The sequence below is a fragment of the Lemur catta genome, chromosome 19, assembly GCF_020740605.2.
Source record: "Lemur catta isolate mLemCat1 chromosome 19, mLemCat1.pri, whole genome shotgun sequence".
NCBI lineage: Eukaryota > Metazoa > Chordata > Mammalia > Primates > Lemuridae > Lemur > Lemur catta.
In genome coordinates this window covers 31,930,898-31,955,011 of record NC_059146.1, presented here as the reverse complement: position 1 = coordinate 31,955,011, position 24,114 = coordinate 31,930,898, and the positions used below count along the sequence as shown (strand labels likewise).

The 24,114-nt window shown below is 50.0% G+C and overlaps 1 protein-coding gene across 3 annotated transcripts; it reads right to left on the bottom strand.

Moving 5' to 3' along the window:
* Positions 1-4,048: 4,048 nt before the first annotated feature.
* Positions 4,049-22,591, bottom strand: NPHS1 (NPHS1 adhesion molecule, nephrin). Of its 3 annotated transcripts, none has more exons than XM_045532279.1 (29): positions 22,108-22,591; positions 21,785-22,000; positions 21,590-21,712; positions 21,305-21,433; positions 20,845-20,926; positions 20,360-20,463; positions 20,043-20,170; positions 19,785-19,956; positions 19,430-19,587; positions 19,028-19,172; positions 18,801-18,925; positions 17,485-17,671; positions 17,151-17,280; positions 16,798-16,970; positions 16,235-16,375; positions 16,014-16,154; positions 15,374-15,495; positions 14,273-14,444; positions 14,030-14,186; positions 13,786-13,937; positions 12,227-12,338; positions 11,961-12,142; positions 10,025-10,084; positions 8,210-8,329; positions 8,044-8,068; positions 7,861-7,936; positions 7,613-7,706; positions 7,401-7,516; positions 4,049-4,976 (listed from the first exon to the last, which is right to left on the bottom strand). In XM_045532279.1, exons 1-29 carry the CDS (start codon positions 22,163-22,165, stop codon positions 4,845-4,847), a joined length of 3,732 nt encoding a protein of 1,243 aa, XP_045388235.1. In that variant the 5' UTR covers positions 22,166-22,591; the 3' UTR covers positions 4,049-4,844. The 3 variants fall into 3 exon arrangements, with proteins under 3 accessions (XP_045388235.1, XP_045388237.1, XP_045388238.1); XM_045532281.1 differs by having other exon boundaries at positions 7,401-7,507; XM_045532282.1 differs by lacking the exons at positions 4,049-4,976; positions 7,401-7,516 and having other exon boundaries at positions 7,617-7,706; positions 7,861-7,931.
* Positions 22,592-24,114: the final 1,523 nt, after the last annotated feature.

Below are 24,114 nucleotides of genomic sequence, written 5' to 3'. Positions count from 1 at the left end.
TATTAGGGAAAGAAGCTAGACACCAAGCAGGACAAGCCGTATTATTCTGTTCAATACATATGAAAGCAAGAAAGTGAAGCTAAAATAAAATGTTGGGGATACATATGTGAGTGGTCAAACTATGAAGATAAGAAAAGCAAGGAAATGATTATCACAAAAGTCAGAGAAGGCTACCTCCGGGGATGGGAGGAGTTGTAACTGGGTAGAGGCGTAGAGGGCTTCTGTGTCTTGTTTTCTTCACATAGTTGATGATTCACAGCTGTTCACGTTATAAATATTTTTTAAAGCTATAATCTATGCTTTATACATTCCCAAATGTACAATACATTTCATAGTAAAGGAAAAGTAAAAAATTAATCATAGTATCAGCCTCCTAGGGTTGGTATGAGGATCCAATTAATGGACACACACAACCTGGTACACACGATGGGCTCCGTAGGTACTGGCTGGATTGTTAGTGCTGTGTACACGATCTCACTGATGCCCGTCTCCATTGATAAGTTATATGCCATTAATTGCCCCTGTGTTTGGAGGTCTCCAAGACCACCTCAGGTTCAACGATTCTTTAGAAGGACTCATAGAACTCAGAAAAGCCATTGTACTCATGGTTATGGTTTATTACAGTGAAAGGATGCAGATTAAAGTTAGCAAAGAGAAGAGGTGCATAGGGCCCAGGAAACACCAGGAGCAAGCTTCTAGTTGTCCTCTCCCAGTGGAGGCAAGAGAACAGTGCGCAATTTTCCCAGTAATGTTGTATAACAATGTGCATAGAGAGTTCCAATAACCAGGGAAGCTCACCAGAGCCTCGATGTCCAGAGTTTTCATTGGGGGTCAGTCATGTAGACATGGCTGGCCACCTGCATGACTGACCTTGTCTGGAGCCCCTTCAGTGGTCACGCTGATACTGCATGTCTCAAGCTCCCCAGGGCCACAAAGATGCTCTCACCATGCAGGATTGGAGCTGAGCAAGGTTCATTCTTTACTGTGCAACCCCTAATTTGCAGATTTTAAAAGTAGAGGATTGGAGAGGTGGAGATACCTGCCTGAAGTCACACAACCAGCTGACGGCCACTTGCAGCTTTAATGCCCCTGTCCCCCATATCCCAGGCCTCGAGATTTTAACTTCCTCTTTCTGCTGTCTTGTCTTCAGTGTGCAATTCATAGAGCTCAGTGACAAGAGACAGATTAGACATCCAGCAAAGCCTGAGCTAAAAAAAAAAAAGTCTTTAAACTTTTTTATTACATGTGCAGCTCATATAAAAATTAATACAAAGGAGGGCAGAGTAAAAAATCAGTCTTTCTTCTACTCCTGAATTTCCTTTCTCTAAGGCAGTGAGATATCCTTGCAGAGATAGAACTAACATTTGATCCAGCAATCCCATTACTGGGTATCTACCCAAAGGAAAAAAGTCATTCTATAATAAAGACATCTGCACTCGAATGTTTATAGCAGCACCACTGACAATTGCAAAGATGTGGAAACAACCCAAGTGCCCATGAATACATGAATGAATTAATAAAATGTAGTATATGTATACCATGGACTACTACTCAGCCATAAAAATAATGGTGATCTAGCACCTCTTGTATTATCCTGGATAGAGCTGGAGCCCATTCTTCAAAGTGAAGTATCACAAGAATGGAAAAACAAGCACCACATGTACTCACCATCATATTGGTACTAACTGAGAAACACTGACGTGCACACATGGAAGTAATATTCATCAGGTGCCAGGCAGGTGGGAGGTGGGTAGAGGGGATGGGTAAATTTACAACTAATGGGTGTGGAGCGCACTATCTGGGAGATGGACACACTTGTAGCCCTGGCTTGGGTGGTGCAAAGACAACATATGTAGCCAAAATGTTTGTACTCCCATAATAGTCTGAAATTTAAAAGTAAAGAAAAGTAAGTATGAAAAGAAACTTTCAAATTCCTAGAAAAAAAAGTATGAAAAAAATAAAATGATAGATGAAATGTCTAGAGATGAAAAAATATAACCAATGTAATTTCCAAAATGAAAATGAAAACTCAGTGGATTAGACATAGCTGAAGACAGAACAATTGAAACTAGAAGATACATCAGAGCTCCATACCCCCAAATATATCAAATTATACAACGAAGAGAGACAAAGAGATCGATATATTAAAAAATGATTAAAATACATCGGATATCTAATAAAAGTGTCAAAACTAGAAATTAGAGAGAATGGAGGAGATGAAATCTTTGAAGAAATAATGGCTGAGAATTTTCCAGGGCTGATGAAAAACATGAATTCACAAAAAGCAAGCATATCCTAAGCTAGAGAAATAAGAAGAGCTCCAGCCAGGCACGGTGGCATGTGCCTGTATCCCAGCTACTCTGGAGGATGGCTTGAGCCCAAGAGTCTGAGGCTGCCATAAGTTATGATCACTGCACTCCAGCCTGGGTAGCACAGTGAGACCCTTTCTGTAAAAAAAAGAAAAAGAAAAAACAAAGAAACAAAAGAAACAAAACAAAAAGCAACCCATGCCTAAATATTAATCTATCATACTGAAATTGCAGAACATTGAAGATAATGTGATCCATTATTTATCTATGCATCCTCCAGGGTATAGCATGAACTAGAGATGCTCTGCAAATTCTATTCGATCAAGAGAGTGGGTATCCCACGTCAAGATCACAAACACATCGAAGGCAAGGAGGTAGAAACAAATACTGCTCATAGGGAAGAAAAGTATTTTTCTGACCTACCCAAAGCGCAAAACTAGGATTGGGGGAAAGTGAAGTTGAAAATGAGGGTGTGAGAGGGGAAGAGGCTAGGTGAGTAGTCTTGAGTGCCTTGCAGAACACAGTGGGCTGTGCAAGGGCAGGAAGGTCCCAGATGGTCCTTGTGTGGGTGATCACCCATTCTGTGGCGACAGGGAAAGGGGTTTTAATACTAGCACAGAGGCAGAGCCCTAAGTGGGAGAGTCCTCACCCCATTTGTTCTGACTGGGTCACCTGATGACTCCGATACCCATCCTTGGGGTTGAAGAATAAGATAATCTGGCCCGCCCCAGGGACATGCTAATCCTGGAGCCTCAAGTAGAACGTGCTCATCCAATGCACAAAGCCTACCGGGAGTCGGAGACTGGGCACTGCTGCTTTCTGAGAGAATACTCTGCATTGTCACTGGCAAAAAGGTGAATGGACACTGGATGACGAAAACGGGACTCACGAGTGATTCTGATGGTTTCAGGAGATAATATATATAAAGAACTTAGGATATGGACTGACATGTTGAAACAGTTCATAAATGCCATCTGTTATTTTTGTTGTTGCAACTATTGCCCACAGAATAAAGCACAAACCCCATAAGATGACCTTCGGGTTTATCCTTGCACATCTCACTAGCCTTAATTCCTACCACTCCCTGCCTTGACCGCTTCTCTTCAGCAACAATTTTAGGAAAATCCCTTCCCACGTTGTGCTCCTGGAGTCCTCTCTGCCTCGATGGCTGCCACAGCTACTTACCCTTTAATATTGGGGTTTGGTGGCCACTTACATGCAAAGGACTCTACCCGGCCAGTTTTAATCTCTAGCGCAGACCTTTCTCCTGAGCTCCAGAACCCAATATACACACGCTGCTTCAGATAGTAGGCTACATTGGTTCTTCTTAAAAGGGGCAGTACCGGCCCCTGGTGGGAGTTTTGGAAATTTTCACAAACGTTTTTGGCTGAGACATTGGTTGGAGGGCGCTGTAGGCATTACAGGTCTACTTTTAGGAATGAAATCATCTTTTAATTAAAGGGAAATCATTTGAATGCTAATGTGTTTTTGTATTCAAATGTTGTGGTGTAAAACTTTATTTTAGTCTGGGCTGATAAAAAATAATATATTGACAAACACTTGAACTAAAGTTGTGATAATATGGTTAATCAAAGAGAAGTGGAGGTTTAAAGAAAGATCATACTTAACTACATATGCTCTATTCTTCATGGAAATAGGCAGATTTCTCATTTATCCTGCTATTCAATATAAAAACTAAGGATTCTCTTACTGGGTTGCTTCATTATGGAGTCGGTTTTTAAAATCACCTTTATTGAGGTACAATGTATGTACAATGAAATGCGCCCATTTTAAGTGTACAGTTCAATGAGTTATGACAAATCTGTGCATCTGCTTAACCACCACAGTCATCATATAGAATATTTCCATCAAGTTTCCTCCTGCCTTCTTGCAGTCAGTCCCCCTGCCATGGCCCCAGGCAACCACTGATCTCTGTCACCATAGATTAGTTTTGCCTGTTGTAGAGTTTCTATAAATGATAGCATATAGTGTGTGTTCTTTTGCATGTAGCTCTTTCAATAGTCCGTTTATTTTATTTACTATGGAGTCTATTTATGTTTACATGTGTGTCATAGTTTACACATTCTGTTTTAGATAACTATAAAAAATCATAAAACAAGAATAGATAGGATATAGCAAAGGTTCATAAATTCCACTTATTAGCTGTTTCAGATGTAATTGAACTGAAAATAATGGAGTTTTTAGTATGTCTTTTCCCGCTTCTAAAAAATTTACTTCAAAAAGCATAAAGACCCTCAGAGTAGCTTTTCACTTTTGAGATGTCATTTACAATTCACTCTGTCTTGTTGGAGAAGGTTAGTTTCTAAAGCCAACCCCAGGAAGAGCCTTGTGTGTACTTTGACACCAGCTTGAATCATCTTCTGTCACTTACCCACATCTATGTCCTCTCTTGAATAAGTCTAGCCCCTTTGCATCTTATGAAGCTCACTTGACAAGCTCAGCCCAAGCTGGCATGAAAAGGACCATTGGAGTATTATGTCCCGTGGGAGCAGGAAAAGGGTGTTGAGCCAGTTCTCACACCAGATGTCCCCTCAGCTCAAAGGGTAGAGAATCAGGTTCCATAGTGTCCAGGTCTCCTGCCACCTGATCATAGATTCCTCTTGGATCCTCATACTTCTCCTCCAGCCAGTGGAGGTCTCTGGGGCCCTAACAGGCAAAAAGTGGCATTAGAACCATGGAGAGAAGCCCTGTGGGACATCATCACAGATCTGGGGGATGCACAGCCCTGCTCAACTTCCCAGAAAAAAAGGTGTTTCAGATTTTAATTATGGAAAAAACCCAACATATACAAAGAGAAGAGCAATTATAATGAACTCCCAACATGAATCCCCACATGCCCACTACCTAACTTCAACAACTCAACCCTTGGTCAATTGATTTATCTATGTCTCTATCTTCTTATTCCCCACCCCACCCACTGTACTATTTTGAAGCAAGTCCAAGACATCCCACGATTTCATGTCAGGGAAATCAGTTAAGTGTCTGAAATATAAAAGTCTGTGATATAAGCTATGGCAATTGTGGAATGTGAGTCATGATTCTGTTAGTGTGTGAATTTCCAAAGCATTTCCCCCATCAAAATAGAAGAGAAAAAAGACCATGAAGGGTGGTCCTTACTGGGGATGTGCTTTGTCCTAAAGCTGAGAGAAATTGGTTGTTTTAGCTCAGCAAGCTTTAGAGAAGATTGGCCCATGATCCAGATATGGCCTGCCACTTACTTTTGTACTGCCTGAGAGCTAAGAATGGTTTTACATTTTTAAATTGTTGGGGAAAAAAATCAAAAGGATAATATTTGTGACAAAGGAAAACTATATGAAATTCAAATTTCAGTGTCCAAAAATAAGGTTTTATTAGAACATAGCCACACGTTCATCTATGTGTCATCTGTGGCTGCTTTTACCCTACAATGGCAGTGTTGAGCCATTTCTCTTTTCTTTTTCTCAATTTTTAATCATTATGTATACACAATAGTTGCACAGTTTTGAGGAAGACTGTATGTCCCACAAAGCCCAAAATATTTACTGTCTGGCCCTTCGCAGAAAAAGTCAGCAGACGCCATCTGTGTTTAGAGGGCGCGTCTGGGCCAGCACCATGGACAGCGTGTTGTGCACGTTCTTTCCATGCGGGCGGCGAGCTTCCGTCTGAGAACCGAGTCCCATATGGGATCTTGTCACAGAGGGAAATCCTTGGCCCAGAAGTGCCAGAGCACTGGCCAAGACCACACAGAAAGTCAGGGGTTCTGTCCCACCTCCCTTATTGTGAGACAGGGTGGGGCTGGGGGTCTGGTGGTCAATGTGCCTGTCTGTTGTTTTGCCTGCCTAGCCACCATCTCCACTTCCCTCTGGGCTCTCTGTCCCTCTCCCACTCTCTGTCCAGTGAATTGAGTGGGGCTGGGCCCTACTCCCTGATTCTGTGGTGGGCACTGATCCAGGCCTGTCCAGTTAGCGTATTCCATCCCCTGCCTCTGTGATCGGTTCAGCAGTGACCAATGACCCAAGCTAGAGCAATAAGTGTCAGCATTGGGCATTTGAAGCTATTGAAAAAGAGCTAGTCTCTTTCTCTGGAGATTTCTTTTTTTTCTTTTCTCTTTTTTTTTTTTTTTTTGAGACAGAGTCTCTCTCTGTTGCCCGGGCTAGAGTGCCGTGGTGTCAAGCTCACAGCAACCTCAAACTCCGGGGCTCAAGCAATCTTTCTGCCTCAGCCTCCCAAGTAGCTGGGACTACAGGCTTGTGCCACCATGCCAGGCTAATTTTTTTCTATATATATTTTTAGCTGTCCAGATCATTTCTTTCTATTTTTAGTAGAGACGGGGTCTCGCTCTTGCTCAGGCTGGTCTCAAACTCCTGACCTGGAGTGATCCTCCCGCTTCGGCTTCCCAGAGTGCTAGGATTACAGAGATTTTTAATCTAATAGGATACAAACCTGGGCTTGCTAGGGATATTTTTAGGAAGGAAAGTCTGAGTCTGCCTGGGCCTGAAGACAATTCTGTCCCTTGACTTTTCGATAGAGTGGGCCAAAAAATTCTTTCTCTTCCTGCTTAACCAGCATAGGGGAGACGATTAATTACCCAAGGAAATGTACACCTTCTTTCTTCCACAGTAACAGAATTGCAGTGAGGCTAAGCCAGACTACACTTCAGAGCCTCCTTTGCAGTTAGATGTGGCCATGTGACCATGTCCTCACCAGCAGAAGGAGAGAATGGTGTGTACCATTTCTGGGCCTGGGCCATAAGGTAGGGTTGTGCCTCCACCACACTCTCTTTGTCCCTTTCCCACTGGCTGAAACTCCAGTGAACTGGGGCGAACTGGCCCACCCACACAGACTCAGATGGGGTGCTGGGAGACGGCAGGGGAACACAGTGTGGAAAGAACTTGGGTTTCAGAATAACCATGTCCAACTGGGCCACTCACCTGTGACCATGAGAAAGAAATAAACTGTTTTCTTTAGGCCACTAAATTATGGCCAGGCCTCTTTGTCACAGCAGCTAGCTTACCCTAACTAACACAAGCAGTAGGACGTGGACTTCCAGCACTACCCAGGAAAGACTTCCAATGACACAAATCTCCTCACCATCTGCACTTCATCGTAGAGGGGTCCCCAGGCCCCAGGTGGGGCAGACATTCTTTCCACCTCATCATACAGGTGCCCAGGAAAGGCCATACCCTCATCTTCAAACCCTGTGAAACCTGGAGTCAGAGCGGAAAGAAAGGATAATCAAGGCACCCTGCTCGGATGTCAGGGGTCTTTCTGGGTAGGGGAGTCCCCATGTGGTCATGGCTCACCCTGGAAATAAGACGCCTCCTCTGGCATCGGAGGCAGCTGGGGGATGAAGCCCCTCACGGAGTGGTAATGTGGCTCTGCTTCTGTGGTGCTAACCTGTCACACACACGCACACACAAAACAGATGCAGTCCTTTCTGTCCTCTGACACCACAGTTCCTGGACAGAGCGATGATTAGCTTGAAGCTAACAGTGGCATTTTAGTCACTGCCAGCTCCCTGTCAGGGGGCTGTCCTGGCCACACTACTCACGGTGGAGCTTCCAGTGTCCTGGTCCCCAGTCCACTGGCTCTCCGCATACTCGTTCCTGACGCGGTCCTCCTCTGACCTTCCAAGAGGGAGGTGTGGAGAGCAGCTGGGCATCGACCCTCTGCCACCTGTCACCCCGAACCTCCTCCCTCTGAGTCTCCTTTACAGAAAAATATCCCCACTTACCCTGCCTCCGTCTTCTCTGAGATGCCTGAGGGAATAGGAAAAAGGGGTCAGAGGCCCCCATTCAAGCCAGCCTGGCCCTGAGAAGGCCTTCAACATACAGAAACCCCAGGGGTCCCCGTCACCCTTATGTCTCCATCCTCGCAGGCATGGGGGGGTCTTTCCTCACCCTTGGCAAGACGCTTCAGTCTCTGCTGCCAGAGGAATCCCCCAACACAGGAGGCATTGGAAAGCAGCAGAAGACCCCCGACAGCAAACAGCACAGGCAGCAGGGGCAGCCCCAAGGGTCCTGGGGACAGAAGATACCCCTTAGTGAGCCCAAAACAACTGGCTCTAGGCCCAAGGTGGGCCTCTCTGACCAAGCAGAGTCCCTCTTCCAAGGTCAGAGAAGCAGATGGGCAGGGGTCCTCCCTCCCACCCCTTCTTTCCACCCAAGGACAGGTGGCCTTTTCTCAAATCAAGCCATTAGCAGCAGGTCCTACCTTTGCCTGAACCCTATCTGTGGATTTAGGAGGGAGCTTCAGCTCCTTAGCTGGGCATCTAAGAACTTCTGTGATCTAGCCTCTTCCCGTATCTCCATCCTTTGTCCACCAGCCATAGACCCTGGTATTGGACCTTCCAGCCACACAAACTAACCACTGGCTGTTTCCAGAATCACTGAAGCAAATTCACACCTCTAAACTTTGGAACAGTCAAGTGTCTGTCCTTAAATGTCTTTTCTTCTCAAGCAAACTTCTACTTACCCTTCAAATTCTATCTCAAATGACTTCTTTCCACTCATTCCATCCCAGCCAGTATCAGGCTGATTCCTCTGCCCTATCCCTGAGGACAAGGCTGAGCCCCTCTGAGTAAACATCTCTCAGCATCCATTTTCCCATCTTCTACTGACACTTGTTTTTCTTTTGGAGAAACAGCCACTCCCCAGCTCTCAGCCTACAGGGCTCAGGCCAGGCTCCATGGTGGGCACATGGCCCAACCTGGACGGGAAGAGCTCCCCCACCCTTTGTACAGTCATGGGAAAGGGACATGTATTTGACCTAAGGCAACTTTTTGCCAGAACATTTAGGACAATTCTGCTGGCTGCCAAGAAGTGGAACCAAAGCTGGAGGCAGGGGAGGGCTTCTTCACCCTCTTCATGGAAGAACCTGAACAGGAAGCCAGCAAAGACACAGGTAAAGTTGAGAAAGGGTGAGACGCTGCTTGCTGGTGGAATTTCTGAGCACCTGAATCCAGCCACACTTAGACTTTTCAATTTCACAAGCCAAGCAATTCATTCAGTGCCAACAACAGCTGGACTTCTGTCACTGGCAACCTTCTTCTCAGGCTCCGATGGGGACTGTTTGCCATTCGGTTATAATCCCCTCCTGTTGCACCCACACTCTTAACCACTCCCCTTCCACGCTGACTCTGCATTGAGCCGTATCACTGGCTCTGGCCAAGGAGACACCAGCAACTGTGACAGAATCAGAAACTTGCAAAATGCTAGTAAATGGGAACTTGCCCTCTCTTGCTGCTCTTGGGACCCCTGTGAAAAAGCCAAGCAGAGACACACGGCCCAGTTATCTCCTTGGTCCCAACCAAGAGCCAGATGACTGCCAGACACGTGAGGAGGCACCATCCTCACGGCTGGCTGCAGAGATGGTTCGAGTCTGCCCAGCCCAGAACCGTTCAGCCAGAATCATAGAATCATGAGAAATAAGTCTGTTGCCATAGCACCCATGTTTGGGGTGGCAAAAGCAAATGGATACAGGCTCCTTACAGGACACAGAGCTAGCTAGTTCTTTCAGAATTAAACTAAATCAGAAAGAGAGAAAACCTATCACTCCAGGCAGGAGGAAGGGCTAAGAAAGGACTTGGTGGGAGTTTGCAGGGATGGAGCTAAGTCTTAAGGAGCTGTGACTACCAAGCAGCAGAGGTGGGGTCAGAGACCAGGAAGTTCCATCTCAGGGGAGGGTGGGGCGGATTCAGGGGATGGAGGACTTGCCTGCAGGCGGCTGCTCTGTGGGCAACTGGTCATCAGATTCTCCGGAAGTCTGGTCCAGGCCTGGGGGGTGGATACAGAGATTGTAAATGAACATCAAGAATCTGAGCTATAAGCCTTAAACGTTTCTCAGCCTCAAATATTTCTCAGCCTCTTTTTGAGATTTTCAGATGCATGAGAACTGTTATACAGCTTCTTAATATTACAAAGAGAGCTAGAAATTGCTGATCATAATGACAATACTATTAATAGCAATTCTAATGTTAGTAACAATAATAATTAATTATTGGTGAGTGCTTTATGGTGTGCAAGATTCTTTTCACCTGGATTATCAATTTGTTGAGTTAACCAAAAAAGACTCTGGGCCCCCCTGTCTCTTAATAGAGCTATAAGTTCTAGAGCCAAGGAGGTGAGTGCAGCACTTTATGTTTTAGTGCTCAAAGAGAAGACTAACAGGGTGAGGAGGGCAGATTGTAGGGGCGGGAAAAGGTCCTTACTTCCATGGAGAAAAAGGCTGCTCTGTCAGCAAGGGGAAGACAGAAAGAGGGAGATTTCGTGGGGCAAAATAAACAGAGAGTCAACAAGGGCCATTTCTTTAAATGAATATTTAGATAGTACTTACTTTGTTCTGGGCTCTGTTCTAAGCACTTTCAATATATTAACTTATTTGGTCCTCACAACTGTGTGAGATGGACCTTTCAGAAATTAAACACGAATAGAAACCGAACTAACCCAAGGTCACACAACCAGGAAGTGGCAGAGGGAAAACTTGAACCCAGACTTGTCTGAGCCAAGCTCTGTGGGCGTAACCACTACACTATAGGACTGTCAGCATCACAGTGCCCTCATTAGTCATAGTCAAGGGATTTGTCCATTTCGTCAAAGTTGCTGAATTTATTGACATAAAGTTACCCCTAATATTCCCTCGTTGTCCTCTGAATGTCTGTGGGATCAGCTGTAATGGCCCTTTTTCATTTCTGATATTGGTAAGTTGTGTTTTCTCTCTTTTGTCTCGAACAGCTTTATAAATATTATTGATTTTTTTCCCCGAAGAATCAGCTTTCAGTTTCATTGATTTTCTCTATTGTTTTTCTGGTTTCTGGTTCATTAATTTCTTTTCTTACCTTCATTGTTTCCTTCCTTTTGTTTACTTTAGGTTTAATTTGTTCTTTTTTTCCTTTCTTAAGATGAAAATTTAGAATATGCATTTGACACACATTTTTCTCTTTTAAACAAATCTAATATAAGCACTTAAAGCTATAAATTTCACTCTAAAGCACTGCTTTAGCTGCAACCCCAAATTTTTATGTTTCATTTTCCTTTAAATTTCTTTCTTTCTTTTCTCTTTTTTCTTTTTCTTTTTTTTTTTTTTTTTTTGAGACAGGGTCTTACTCTGTCCTGAGGCTAGAGTACAGTAGTGAATCACAGCTCATTGCAACCTCAAATTACTGGGCTCCAGTGATCCTCCTACCTCAGCCTCCCAAGTAGCTTGGACCACAGGTGCCTGCCACCATGCCCAGCTGATTTTCCTTTTTTTTGTAGAGACAGTGTCTCATTCTTGCTCAGGCTGGTCTTGAACTCCTGACCTCAAGCAATCCTCCCACCTTGCCTCCCAAAGTGCTGGAATTATAGGCATGAGCCACTGTGCCCGGCCTCATTTTCACTGAATTCAAACTATTTTCTAATTTCCTTTGGTTGCTAATCATATTCAGACATTATAGATCAAAGGTAAAAGGCTGGTCTCTGGTTTTCATCTGTCTGAGTTTCAATCTCATTTTTACCTCTTCCTAGCTGTGTGACCCTGAACAATTTGCTTAACTGCTCTCGGCCTCAATTTCTTCATCTGTAAAAGGGGAATAATAACAGTATCCACTACACTATACCACCCTATAAGTCCACTGAAGAACGTTCCAACCTGCCCAAGACTGTCCCTTCCCACCTGGGGTAGTGACAGGGAGCTGGGTCCCCTTGTCAGCTAGTCCACTGTCCCCCAGGGCATTGCTGGCCAGCAGCCAGACTCTGTATCGTGTAGAAGGCTGTAGCCCAGTCAGTGTGAAGGAGGTGGCCTGGGGTGGTAGCACATCCACGTAGTGGAACCCTGGAGTCCCCAGGGCCTCATACCTGCATGACAGGGAGGACAGTCAGTTCAGGAATGTGCCCCAGTCCCATCTGCTGCCACCGCTTCCTGCCTTGGCAGGGACCCACCTGATGCGGAACCTCTGTGGCAAGCCCCCGTCAAAGCCAGGCTTCCACTCCAGCCCCACTGAGTCTGGAGTCATGCTCACAACCTTTAATCCTGATGGAGGGTCAGGGCGGCCTATGGGGAAAAGGATGGAGGAAGTAGAGGATTCAGAAGAATTCTAGATGGTTCCTTCCAGCTTTTACCTAAGAGTGATTTTAAATATGCAGTTAATTCTCATTATTCATGGTAGTCCTGTTCTATAAAGTCACTGTAAACATTGAATTAGCAAAGACCAAACCCTTGCTTCTAGGGGAGATACAGGGCTAGGTTTCTTCGAACCTCTCATCACAGCGTTTCATCAGCCAATCAATACGTGATCTTGTTTTATGTGTATTTCTGTTTAAAGACACCTATTTAATATATATCATTGAACTCATGGCTAACAGCACTACAATTCATGCCTGAACAAAGCTTATTCAACACAAGAATTTTCTCTGTAAGGTACAACACAGCTTAGGAACGCTGAACAGCATTTCAGCACTGTGCTGGGGGCCAAGTTAAACAGCAAAATCTCTAGCAAAAAGCACAAAAGATGCAAAAAATCATAGCACTAAATAAACCACAGAAAGGACACATTTACAGTATAAGAGCAGAAACAAGAAGGCCTTGCTCAGTCTAAGCTACGAATATGCACATCAGGTGACTCAAATTATTTGCCTCTCTGTACATGTCTCCAAATGACCACAAAAGCACCACGAGTATTGATTTTGGCATCACAGATAAATAAGTAAGTATTACTAAGTGAATTTTCAAATAATGAGGATTGACTGCAAATAATGAGGATACAAGGCACACACACAGACATATACATTCCTTATAGTGGATTTTTTGTGCCGATCTTACATCCATTCCCCTCATTTCTTCTGGTTTCAACACCCTAAATTTCCTTTGCAGAACCACCCTCCCACATTCTCAGGCCACACGCTTCTGATGGAAGTGACTCCATTCCTAGTGGGAGGGATATGTGACCAGGTCTGGCCAATGACAGCATTGCCTTCCCCTGACTACATGATTGGTTCAGAGATGAGCTGGAAGCCAAGTAGAGCCAATGAAATATAACTCCAGTATTTTCATACCACTGTCAGGAAAAGAAAGAATTCTATGTCCTCTGCAAATTTTAACAGACCCTTCTGAGGAGCCTTAGAATAAAGCCAACACATAGAAAAACAGACCTGGGAGATGGAGAGTTCTTAACAACAGCTGAACCTGGATCCAGCAACCCCTGAAAATCTACTTTTCAGTTACTTGAGCCAATAAGTACCTGCCCCCCATCTTGTGTGTGTGTGTGTGTGTGTGTGTGTGTGTGTGTGTGTGTGCGCGCGCACGCGCACGCACACGCTTTTGTTGTGGGTTTCCTTGAAAATCCAGTCCCCATTAGGATTTTCAGGGCAGGCAAAAACTCCATCCTCACATAAACAGGTCTCAAGTTTCAGGAACACTGGCAGTCTGGGGCCAACCAGGGACTTGGGAATTGACCCAGGGAGCAGGCCCCTAACACCCTCACAGACCCCTCCCACCATACTGATGCTGACGAGTTGAATGTTGGTGTGGTCTGAGCCGAGCGGGTTGGTGGCTGTGCACGTGAAGAGGGCGTAATCCTGGGCTGCAGACACGTTGGCGATGGTCAGGAGACTGCTGTGGACTCCACCCTGGTGGTATGTGTGCTCTGTGTACCTGAGAGAAGGTGGGGTGGGACTCAGGGAGGCTAACTGGGGCTGGGGTGCAGAGTTGGGGCCAGAGTGCTGCCTGGCTCTGCCCGGGCTCACCTGGGATCCTGGAGATCCAGAGGGACCCCATTTTTGGTCCAAGTGAAGACAATGTTGGGGACACCTCGGGCACGGCAATGGAGGGTGGCAGAACTGGTGCTGTCTCCCGCTGCAGCCACTTTAGTTAGTGGAGTGGGATGCTCCACCTGGGGGGCAACTAGGAGGGGTTGAGGTATGTGAGAGGACGTGAGAGCTGTGGGCATAGTGGCAGGACTTGAAGTCAGGTACTTGGGTGTTACCCACATCTGACAACAAGACGGACCAGCCCTCGGGCTGGAGGTGCCACCCCATTGTCCACGATGCACTGGTAAGCGCCAGCCTGGGCCAGTTCAGCATGGTGGATCCGCAGACGCCCTGTGGCTCCCTTTGACATCTTCTCCATGCCGTCCAGGCTCTGGTCCTCCTCCTCTTCCCCCTGGAGGCCCAAGACTCAGGAGTTGGCCCCCTTGTCTAACCCCAGATCTATCACTCCCAAAACTGTGTCCCTTCAGTAGCCTCATTCTCCCAGCCACAATCACCCTCCACAGAGCTATCACAGAAAATTTTCTCATGTCATCCATCTATCCATTTGTCCAATCCATCCTTTCATCCACCAGTCCAAGCAACCACGTACCCATCCATTTATCCAACCACTCACGTTTGGAGCCATCAATCCATCCATTGATGCATCCATTCATTTAACCATCCACCTATATGTACATTCATCCATTTATCCTTCCATCCATTCATTCACCTACTCATTCAATCAACCATTTGTCTTCTTTCTATGCACCCATCTATCCACCCTTGTAACTCTCCATCCATTCAGCCCATGTATTCACTCACACACACACACACTCATAAATACATGCATCTGTTCAGCTACCTAGTTTATCCATCTCTCCATTGATATATCCACCCACCCATCCATCCATCAATTTATCCACCATCCTTCCACAGACATCTTTCCACTGATAGTGTGTCCATCCATCCATCTACTCCCCAATCTTTCTATCCACTCATTTTTCTCATGCAATCATCTAGCCATCCACCCACCTATCCATTTATCCATTCTTTCACTCATCCATCTGCTCTTCCATCCACTCCTTCATCCATCTACCTGTTCATCCACCCACCTACCTATTGACCCATATATCCTTCCACCCACCCACTCCCCTGGCTATCCAGCCACTCATCCACCCATTCATTGCCATTCAACAAACGGTTATTAGTTCTTGGGGCATGCCGTGACAAGTATATAGCTATACGGGGTCATATACATGTTGTCCCCACTCACAAGGAGCTCACAGTCAAGAAATCACACCCCACAACTCCACCTCCATTCACCACAGGCTGGGTCCTCACCAGCCTCTCCCAGTTGAACATGTCTGGGAGTATGGGATTGGCATCAACGGTGCAGACTATGTCCACAGAGCCCCCAACGTTCACCTCAGTGGGGTCCTGGAGGGCGCGGATGGTGGGAGCATCTGGTGGGAGGCAGAGGCTTGGGGAAGGCATTTGGGCCCAGACAAGGCATGGTGGGAGAGGGCCTGAGATGTGGGGGTGTCTTAGAGGTGTCCAGGAAAGTTATGAGTGTGAATATACCCTGCCCTCTACGCAGAGCACTTGGAGGACAGTTCTCAGGGTTAATGTGGTTGTCCCCACCCTCTACTATGCTTGTGTGATAATTAGGTTGGGCAAGCCTCCAGATTTGTGTGGGGGTGGAGCTTCCACAGTGGGCTCAGCTTCCGGACTGGAGCAGCTCCCACGTAGGTGGACCCCTCTCTAGACGGATTCCACACTGGGTCTCTCTAGTGGGAGCGATTCCACAGTGAGCGTGGTTACATCACGGTTGCAGCCTCCAGAATGGGTGGCTATCCCTGGTGGGTGGAGCTCCCACACTAAGGAGACTCCACAGGGGGCAAGGTCCCTTGGGTGGGCGTGGTGTCCATGTGGGCGGGGCTCCCAGAGCTCCCGGGTTCCTAGAATGCGGAGGGGAGCTCACAGTGCACGTCCAGACGCACTAGCGCCTCGGCGGTGCCCTCGGAGTTCTGGCAGTGCAGCTGGTAGAGGCCGTCATCGGCCCGGGTCACGTTCCACAGCTGCAGAGCTCCGCCAGACAGGATCCGATGCCGGGGGCCGCCAGCTGGGGAAGGCCAGGGTAAGGGACCTGGCGGGACCCTTCATCCCAGGGACCTGCACCCCTCCCATACCCACTTCCCGCACCTGGACTGAGGCGATAGCCGCGGAAGGTCCAGTTGAAGGCCTCGGGGGCGGGATTAGCCGACACCGACACCGGCAGCAGTGCCTCGCCCTGCTCCGCCGCGGTCACCACCAGCACCTGCTCCCCCAGGAACTCTGGAGGGTCTTCAGAGGGGCCGCGGCAGGGAGTCAGGATTGTTGTTAAGGTCGGGGTCCGGGACAGATTTGAGATCAGGCATAGGTTCGAGTGTTAAAGTTAGGGTCACGGCTGGGTTTGGGTTTACGGACAAGGTACCAGCTAAGTTCAGAGCTGAGCTCAGGGGCAAGGTTCAGGATGAAGTTAGGATCCAGTGTAGGAAAAGTGTAGACGCCAGGGTCAGGTTTAAGGGTGAAGAGAGGGGACAGGATAGAGGACAAAAGCAAGATGGGGGTTGGGCAGGATAGGAGTTGGTGCAGGGCCAGGGGTCAGGATAGAAGTCAGGAAAGTTTAAAGTTTCAGGATAGGTGTCAAGGACAGTGTCGAAATGACAACCGAGTAGTTTAGGGTCAGGAGAGGGTCAAGAGGGGTTCCAAGCCCAGGCACATACACAGCACGTTGAGGCGGTAGAAGGAGCTCACGGTCTCGCAGAGCTCGGCGCTGTGGGCGCTGCAGGTCACACGGTGGCCGTGGTCGCGGGATGACACTCGTAAAAGGACGCTCTTGGTCGCAGCAGAGCCTTTGAATGGGGCGCTTCTGGGCGGTGCGGTGATGCCCTCCAGCCTGTGTACCCGGCAGAGGGTTCAGGGGTCAGGCCAGGGCTGGCGCAGGGGTCGGGGTCGGACAAGAGCCGGGGCAGGAGAGCTCCTGGGCAGGACAGTAAGTCGGGCAGGGGTGGGACAGGGGTGCAGGGAAGTGTGGCCAGAACCAGAGAGGGACGGGCCTCCCCGCACCCTCACCTACCTCTCTCCTTCCTTGTCCCAGGACAAGTTGACCGGCGGGTTGCTGCTGATGCTGACGCACGTCAAGTTTAAAGCGTCCCCAGGGCGCAGCGCAGACGCATTGGCCAGGATCGTCAAGTTAGTCGGGGGAACTTAGAGGGTGGGTTGGAGGAGCGAGGCTCAGGATGGTGGGCGGCCTGGTCTGCTTCGCCCCACCTGGACCCGGGGCCTCGCCCTGGTGCTGGCTTTGCCGCACCCCTGCCCCCACCCGGCTCTGGCTCCCTCCCCCCCCAGCCCCGCCCCGCGCCCGCCAAGCCCGGCCACCCGCCCTGGCCACGTGCGCCCTGCGCCCTCACACTGCACCACGAGACTCGTGGACGCGCTGAGCTGGCCCGCCTTGCACGTGAACTTGGCCCGGTTGTCCGATGGACCTGTGACCAGCACCAGCTCTCGGGAGAAGGTGTTCCCGGACTTCTCCAGACTTCCCAGCTGCACGCGCCGTGGCTCCTGGGGCAGCCGCGGCTCCGTCACGGTGCGCGAATCCTGGGGGCCGGGAATGACTGCGGACCGCGGGTAGCCCTGCCCTTCCCACCCAGCCCGGAGACGCCCGCACTGTGTTGGTGGCCGCCAGCCCAGACAGGGCCTTTCTGTGAAAAGGAAAAGGTACCCCCACTGGCGGGCACCCGGCTAGGGTGGACGGGTTGGGAGTGGAATTGAGGATCCCCCGCCACCCACCTCCCGAAGTCTCTCCCACCTGACCCGCCACCTGCAGAACCTCAGCCCCACTCCCCCAAATCCATTCCTGCTGTATTTACCAAACGCCATGTGCCAGGAAACTCCCTTGAAATTCCCAAGCCTTTCCCAGAATGCCTTTGTTTTTTTCCTATCCTCAGTTATTTTTCTTAAAATGCCCATTTTCCCCAAAGATTTCGTTTGACCTTTTCCTTAATTCCAGTATCTTTCCATAGATTTCGGAATCCTTCCTGACATTCCCTTATGATCCTAGTCTTTTACTGGATTCCTTTGTATTGTACAAATTCTCGGTGATTCACCAGTATTCCATCCAATTAAAATGGAATCCCGTTGTCATTCCTGTAATTCCTAGTCTCTCCCCAGAATTTCCCCTGGTTCCCTTAACTTCCCAGGATTTTTGCAGAATTCTGTCAGAATTTCTTTTCATTTTAATGGGATTTCATTTGCTACCTCCAAATCCCAAAAATTCAATTGAATATTAATGAATTCTCAATGTTCTGTGGAATTGCTAGTCTTTCTCCAAAATTTCTAGCCTTTGCTCAGAATATTATTGTCTTTTTTCCTGGAATTTCTAGTCTTTTCCTAAAATTCCCAACATATCCCCTGAATTCTGAGATTTTCACCAGAATTTCCTCTAATTTTAATGGAATTAATTACCTTTACTCTAGAATTCCCAACTCTGATTCCAAATTCCAATTTTTGTCATAGAACTCTCAGTTTCCCCAGAATTCCCAGAATATTCCTGGGATTCTGTTTAATTCTCATGGCATTTGTGTCTTTTCTGGTCTTCTGCCAAAACACAGAATCTCCAGTATTTTTAAAGAAATTCGGTTTTTTGCCAAGATTTCCCAAGATTCTGAAGGAGAGAGAAGGGGCCTCGTCATTCCTGGCCACCCCACAGCCCTTTCTTGGCACCAACCTTGTACCAGGTGAGGGAGGGGTCTGGGTTGCCTCCAATGGCCAAACACATCAGTCTCACCCGGGTCCCAGCCCGGTGGCTCTGCCCCTCTGGGGGTCCCTCAATCCATAGCTTCTGGGCAGGATCTGGGGGGAGAGGCAGGAAGATTGACTTTTTTCTCTGGGCCAGGTCCTGAGAGTAGTGTCTCTGAGGTCTGGGGTCATTCCTGGGCCAGGGTAGGGGCTCACACTTCACGTTCAGAGTGAGTGACTTCTTGAAGGTCTCCTTGGTGAAGGCCTCACTGAAGGCCTCACACGTGAGGGTCAGACCGTTGTCCTCCCGCCGCACTGGGAACGTCAGATTGGACATGGTGATGTGGCCGCCATGCAGACCCTGACAGAAGAGAGCTTCAGGCTTGGGGACTACAGCACCCTCCTCCATGCTGCCAGGGGCCTGGGTCCACCCCAGACCCCAGCAGAGACTCATGCAGCATCCCCATTCGCTCCTCTGTCGGTCCAGGAGTCGGGGGTGCCAGTCCATGCTCCCCAAAGACCAAGGCCTCCAGGCTGCAGACCCCTCTCCTCCCAGCTCCACGAGCCACGCCCTCAGCCCCCTTGTCCCTCAGCCTCAGCAGCCTGGCCCCGCCTCACTTCCGTGACTGTCTCCTCTGTAGGCAGCAGCTGCCGCCAGCCCAGCCACCATCGCAGCAGGACCCGTGGGCGACTGGACTTGGTGACACAGGAGAGCGTCACATTCTTGTTCTCAGACTGGGATGGAGATCCCAGGATAGTAATGGCACTGGGGGGAACTGCAGGGACAAATGGACAGAGGACAGACACTAGCCTGGGCTGGATTCCTCACAAACCAGCCCAGACAGACTGACAGGGGACAGGGGACAGGGATGGATGATGAGGTCTTTGTGTCATATAGGCATAATTTGGGGGCACAAACAGATGGTTCTCGGGGCCATGCACTGACAGATGGGCAGCTGGCACCAGGACTCACAGGTGACCTGCAGCGTGATGCTGCGTTCCTGGGTTGCTTTAGACACGCTGTTGTGGGCCTCACAGCTGAGCCGTGCCCCATGGTCTTCCGGCCTCACGATCATCATCAGCACACTGCGGGCCACTGCCTGGGTGTGCTCTGTGCCCCACGCTGTGGACACAGGCTGGCCATTCTGAAGACAGATTCAGGCTTGGGCCAGCTCAGGGCCAGCTCCTGCCCCCGCCCTCCCCCAACCGCCATGCTTTCCTCTGCCCTCACCTTCAGCCACTGCAGCGTGGCCAAGGGATTCCCACCTCGGGCCACGCAGGGCAGCTCCAAGCTCTGTCCTGCCCGCACATGCCCCTCCTCCAGGCCTGGCCACTCAATGACAGGGGGTCCTGGGGGGACTGGGGAGCAGTGGTTACTCAGTGGGCCTGGGGAGCCCATCCAGTCTTTCCAGACTCCGTAACCCGCCTCTGAACTCCCACGTTTCTCCTTTGAGTGGCTGAATTTTCCATAATCCCTGTGACATCCCAGGACCCCTAATTCCTGCTCCCCATCCTCAGTGCCCATAACTGGCTCTGTTCTTCACTTACACAGAACATTCATGGTGACTGAGACCTTGATGGGGGTGTCCAAAGCTGGGCTGGATCCCTCACAGACCAGCAAATGCCCATTATCCGAGCTCTGCGGTGTCACCCTGGGATGGGAAGTTGGGATTCTAGAGTCAGAGTCATCATCTGAAATTTGGGGAGTCAGGGTGAAAAGGTGGGGATCCCAGGTCCCCACACGTGGTCCAAGTCCCCATGCTGATTTCCTCTGGGCCCCGGAGTTCAATGGGAGAGATTTTGGGGGATCAGTAGTGAAAATTGGGGTCCCCAGAGGCCCACACCTGGCCAAAATCTTTGTGCTTGGTACCCTGGAACTGGGGTCCCATGAAGAAGTTTTGAGGGTCACGGTGAAGAATTGGTCTCAAATAGTCATACCTAACCCAAGTTTCCGTGCTTGAATCCCTGTGATATGAGGCTCTCATGGGGAAACTTGGGGGTCAGGGTGGGGAGGAGCACCCCAACTTCCAAACCTGGCTGTGGCCTCTGTGGTGAAGAGTTTCTCCTGGGACCCCTCATTCACGTTGGCAGAGATGTCAGATATTGTTTGTCCACCTGGGGGCAAAAAGAGGGCTAGAGTGGTGCCGAGGTCCCCCCAGGGTAGATTCTGGGGAGCGTGGCTTGGAAGTCCTCAGGGTAGGCATGATGCCCCCTCCCTCTTGGGCACCAGCTCCATCTCCCGCACATTGAGGACTCCCTGATCACTGGAGTCCTCAGGGCTGGACATCTCCTCACCTCCTTTATGGGTCCCATCATGCACCCATCACCCCAACTTCTCATTTCTGCGCCGATGCTGCAGCCCATATCTCTGTCTGAGCCTCAACCTCACCCTTGAGTCCCAGGCCAGCAGCCCTGCTGTCTCCCGGTGGCCTCCCCAGGAATGTGCCCTCCCCTCAGGTCCCACGCCGGCCTCACCAATTCACCAGCACTCACTCTGGAGGAAGGTGATGTCAGGTGCTGGCTTTGCATCTCCAGACACACAGGTGACTTCGTACTCTTGCCCAGCTACCCAGGTGACTGTGCTCCCTGCCTCAGGGGTCAGCTGAAGCACCTTGGGGGGGACTGATGAGAAAGGAGGTGAGGATTTGGGCTTTGAGTCTCCTTGCTCATGAAATGAGTCCTGTACCCAGAGTCTGAGGGAGAAGCCATTGGGGGCTTGGACTCCTGGGTCCTGGTGCAGGAGAAGACTTGTGGGTGCTGGGAATCTCTCACCCATACCCAGGATGGACAGGATCACTCTGGGAGACACGAGTTCAGGGCCCATCTCCGAGCGGCCAACCTGGCACTCATACTCCGCATCATCACTGAGGTCACACGCTTCGATGTGCAGGTGGAATTCACCTGCAGGTGGGGCCTGAGGTCAGGGCCACAGCCTCTGCTGGTGGCTCAGGGTCTCAGGCTCTGATCACTTACCTCTAGTAGGGTCCCCTTCCAAGTGGTACCTCGGGAAGCCCGGGATCCTAGGGTCGGGGCCCAGGAGTAGCCCGTCTTTGGCCCATTGCACCACACTGCCAGGGGCGCTGACCCCGCACTGCAGCTCCACTGAGGCCCCCTCCACAACCGTCAGGTTTTTGGACAGGGCCCAGAAGCCTCGAGGGGCTGAAGCAGGAATTGGCAACAGGGCCAGGCCTGGGGACACAAGGGAGTCACCAGAAAGGGGCAGGGGGTCTGACTAGGGAGCCAGGTAGGAAATGAGGGCCACTTGGCACCGAGTACAAGGCCAGGGTCCCACTCACCTATGGTCAGCAGTCCCAAGAGCAGCAGAGGAGCCCTGGTGGGGGGCCTCAGGGCCATCCCAGGTCCTCTGGCGGTGGCTCCAACAGTGCCCACTGCCTGCCACCCGCGTCTGCCTCTGGCTCTCTGGTCCCTCTCTGCGGGTGTCTGCTTCTTGTTTCTCTTTCTGTCTCTCTTGTCCTGTCTTTTTCACTCTTGTTCTGTTTTCCTCTCCCAATCTTGCCCAAGTCTCCGTCTCTGTCTCTTTCTCTTTCTGTCTTTCTCTCCCTGTCTACAGGCTCTTTCTCTCCGAGTCCCCCATCCCACCCCACACCACCCTGGTCTCTCTCTCTCTCTTATCTTTGTCCTGCCACCCCTGCCCCTGCTCCCCTGCTCCCAGCACTCACAGCCCCCAGGGAGCACCAGCTGCTCAGAGTCCTGCCGGCCCTATGAGCTCACGAGGCTGATGTGGTCAGTGGCAGAGTTCGTCCCCGTTCTCTAACCCAGCCTGAGCCCGTCCTCACGCGGTTGCCTCCCCCAAGTGCCCTACCCTGTCCCCAGCTCTGGCCCCTGGCCAGCAGGCTCCTCCCAGCCCAGCTGGGGCCCAAAATCCCCCGTCAGCACATGCCAAGAACATTCCTCAGTGCCCGGTGCCTCCCAGCCCCATGACCCCAAGGGCCTGGCTTAGGCTGGGAGTATGAAAGAGGTCAGACCTGGGCGGTCTCCCAGCTCATTGTGGGGAGCAGAGAGCTGGGCTCTCCAGCTCTCCCCTGCCCTCCTGCATGACGTGGGCATGTCCCTTCCTTCCCCGAGTAGACACCAGCACCTCAGTGATGTCAGGGATCTCTGCTGGGGAGCTGCAAGAGTGCGTGTGAACTGTGATCTGCAGTAAGCATGTGGAGAGCGTGTGAGTGTGTAAAGTGTCTTAGGTGGGCATGTGCCAGGCGTGGGCAGAGTGGGTGGGAGGGGAAGAGAGGGTCGCAGTCCTCTAGCCCTTGGCGTAGGGGTAGCAGTGAGCCCCGCGTGGGTGCCCTTTGGCAAGGGCTGCATGAGCTTCCTTCTGTCCGTATTTTACCATCTCCCCCGTCTTTCTTCCTTCGTGTTTCTTTCTCTCCCTCCCTCTACCCATCTTGATGTATCTTTGTATCACACTCCATCTCCTTGAAACTCCTCTCTGGCTCTCTCTCTGCATGAAGTGGTTAAATTGCAGCCATCCTTTAACTATTTCTCTTTCTCTCTGTCTCTATGCCTCTACATGTCTCTGTTTTTCTGTCTTTCTGCCCCTGTTCTGGTCTCTGTACCCCCTACCCCACCCCGCACTCTGTTTCTCACACACTCCAGGAGTTCAATAAATATTTGTTCTCAGTCAACCTCTGGCTGTGCCTCTTTCTCCTTGTTTCATCTGTCTCTGAGTCCCCTAACTGCCACCTCCCAGCATTTTCTAAGCGTGTGCTAGTTGGCCGGCCCTCTCCCCAGTGAGCATGCGCACACTCACATGGGGTGAGCTCCTGCTTGATTATCTCCTGCGGGAATGGGAACTGCTCGGTTTCTCCCGGCCCGGCAACCCCTATTTGTCCTCCTCCAAGCAGACAAGGCATCCGGCCCACGCCCCCACAGCTCCATCCTGGGTGCCCTCTCTCATCTCTCTTCTTCCTTCTCATTATTGACTCCTGCCCTCCTGCCACATTGCCTCTCCCAACTGCGCCCACACCTCCTGGGAAATGGGCTGGATGCTGAGCTGAGGTGGGGGCAGGGCTGGGGTCTGTCGTAGGGGCCCTCGCCAGATGGTGTCCCTGGGTGCCAGAGCGTAGAGCTGGCAGTCGCTGGACCTTTAATTAGCACAAACCTTCCACCCTCCACCTTGGCTGTTTTCCTTCTCCACATGCTCCTGGGACTATGGGCTCAACATCTTTCCATGCCCGTGGCCCCAGAGGGCCAGGAAAGGGAAGAAATATCAGGTGTCTGAAAAAAACAGGCCTCACTACCTGACTTCCTCCCCAAGACTCAGGAGTCCTGGCTCCAAGCCCAAC

What these genes read in the sequence shown, in the direction of transcription:
- NPHS1 (XM_045532279.1), bottom strand. Translation starts at nt 22,165, where the DNA reads ATGGCCCTGAGGCCCCCCACCAGGGCTCCTCTGCTGCTCTTGGGACTG. An exon ending in CATCACGCTGCAGGTCACCT is followed by an intron (nt 19,588 to 19,784) that starts GTGAGTCCTGGT and finishes TTGTCCCTGCAG; the next exon opens with TTCCCCCCAGTGCCATTACT. An exon ending in CCTCCCTCACCTGGTACAAG is followed by an intron (nt 17,672 to 18,800) that starts GTTGGTGCCAAG and finishes CCCGGCCCCCAG; the next exon opens with GATTCGCGCACCGTGACGGA.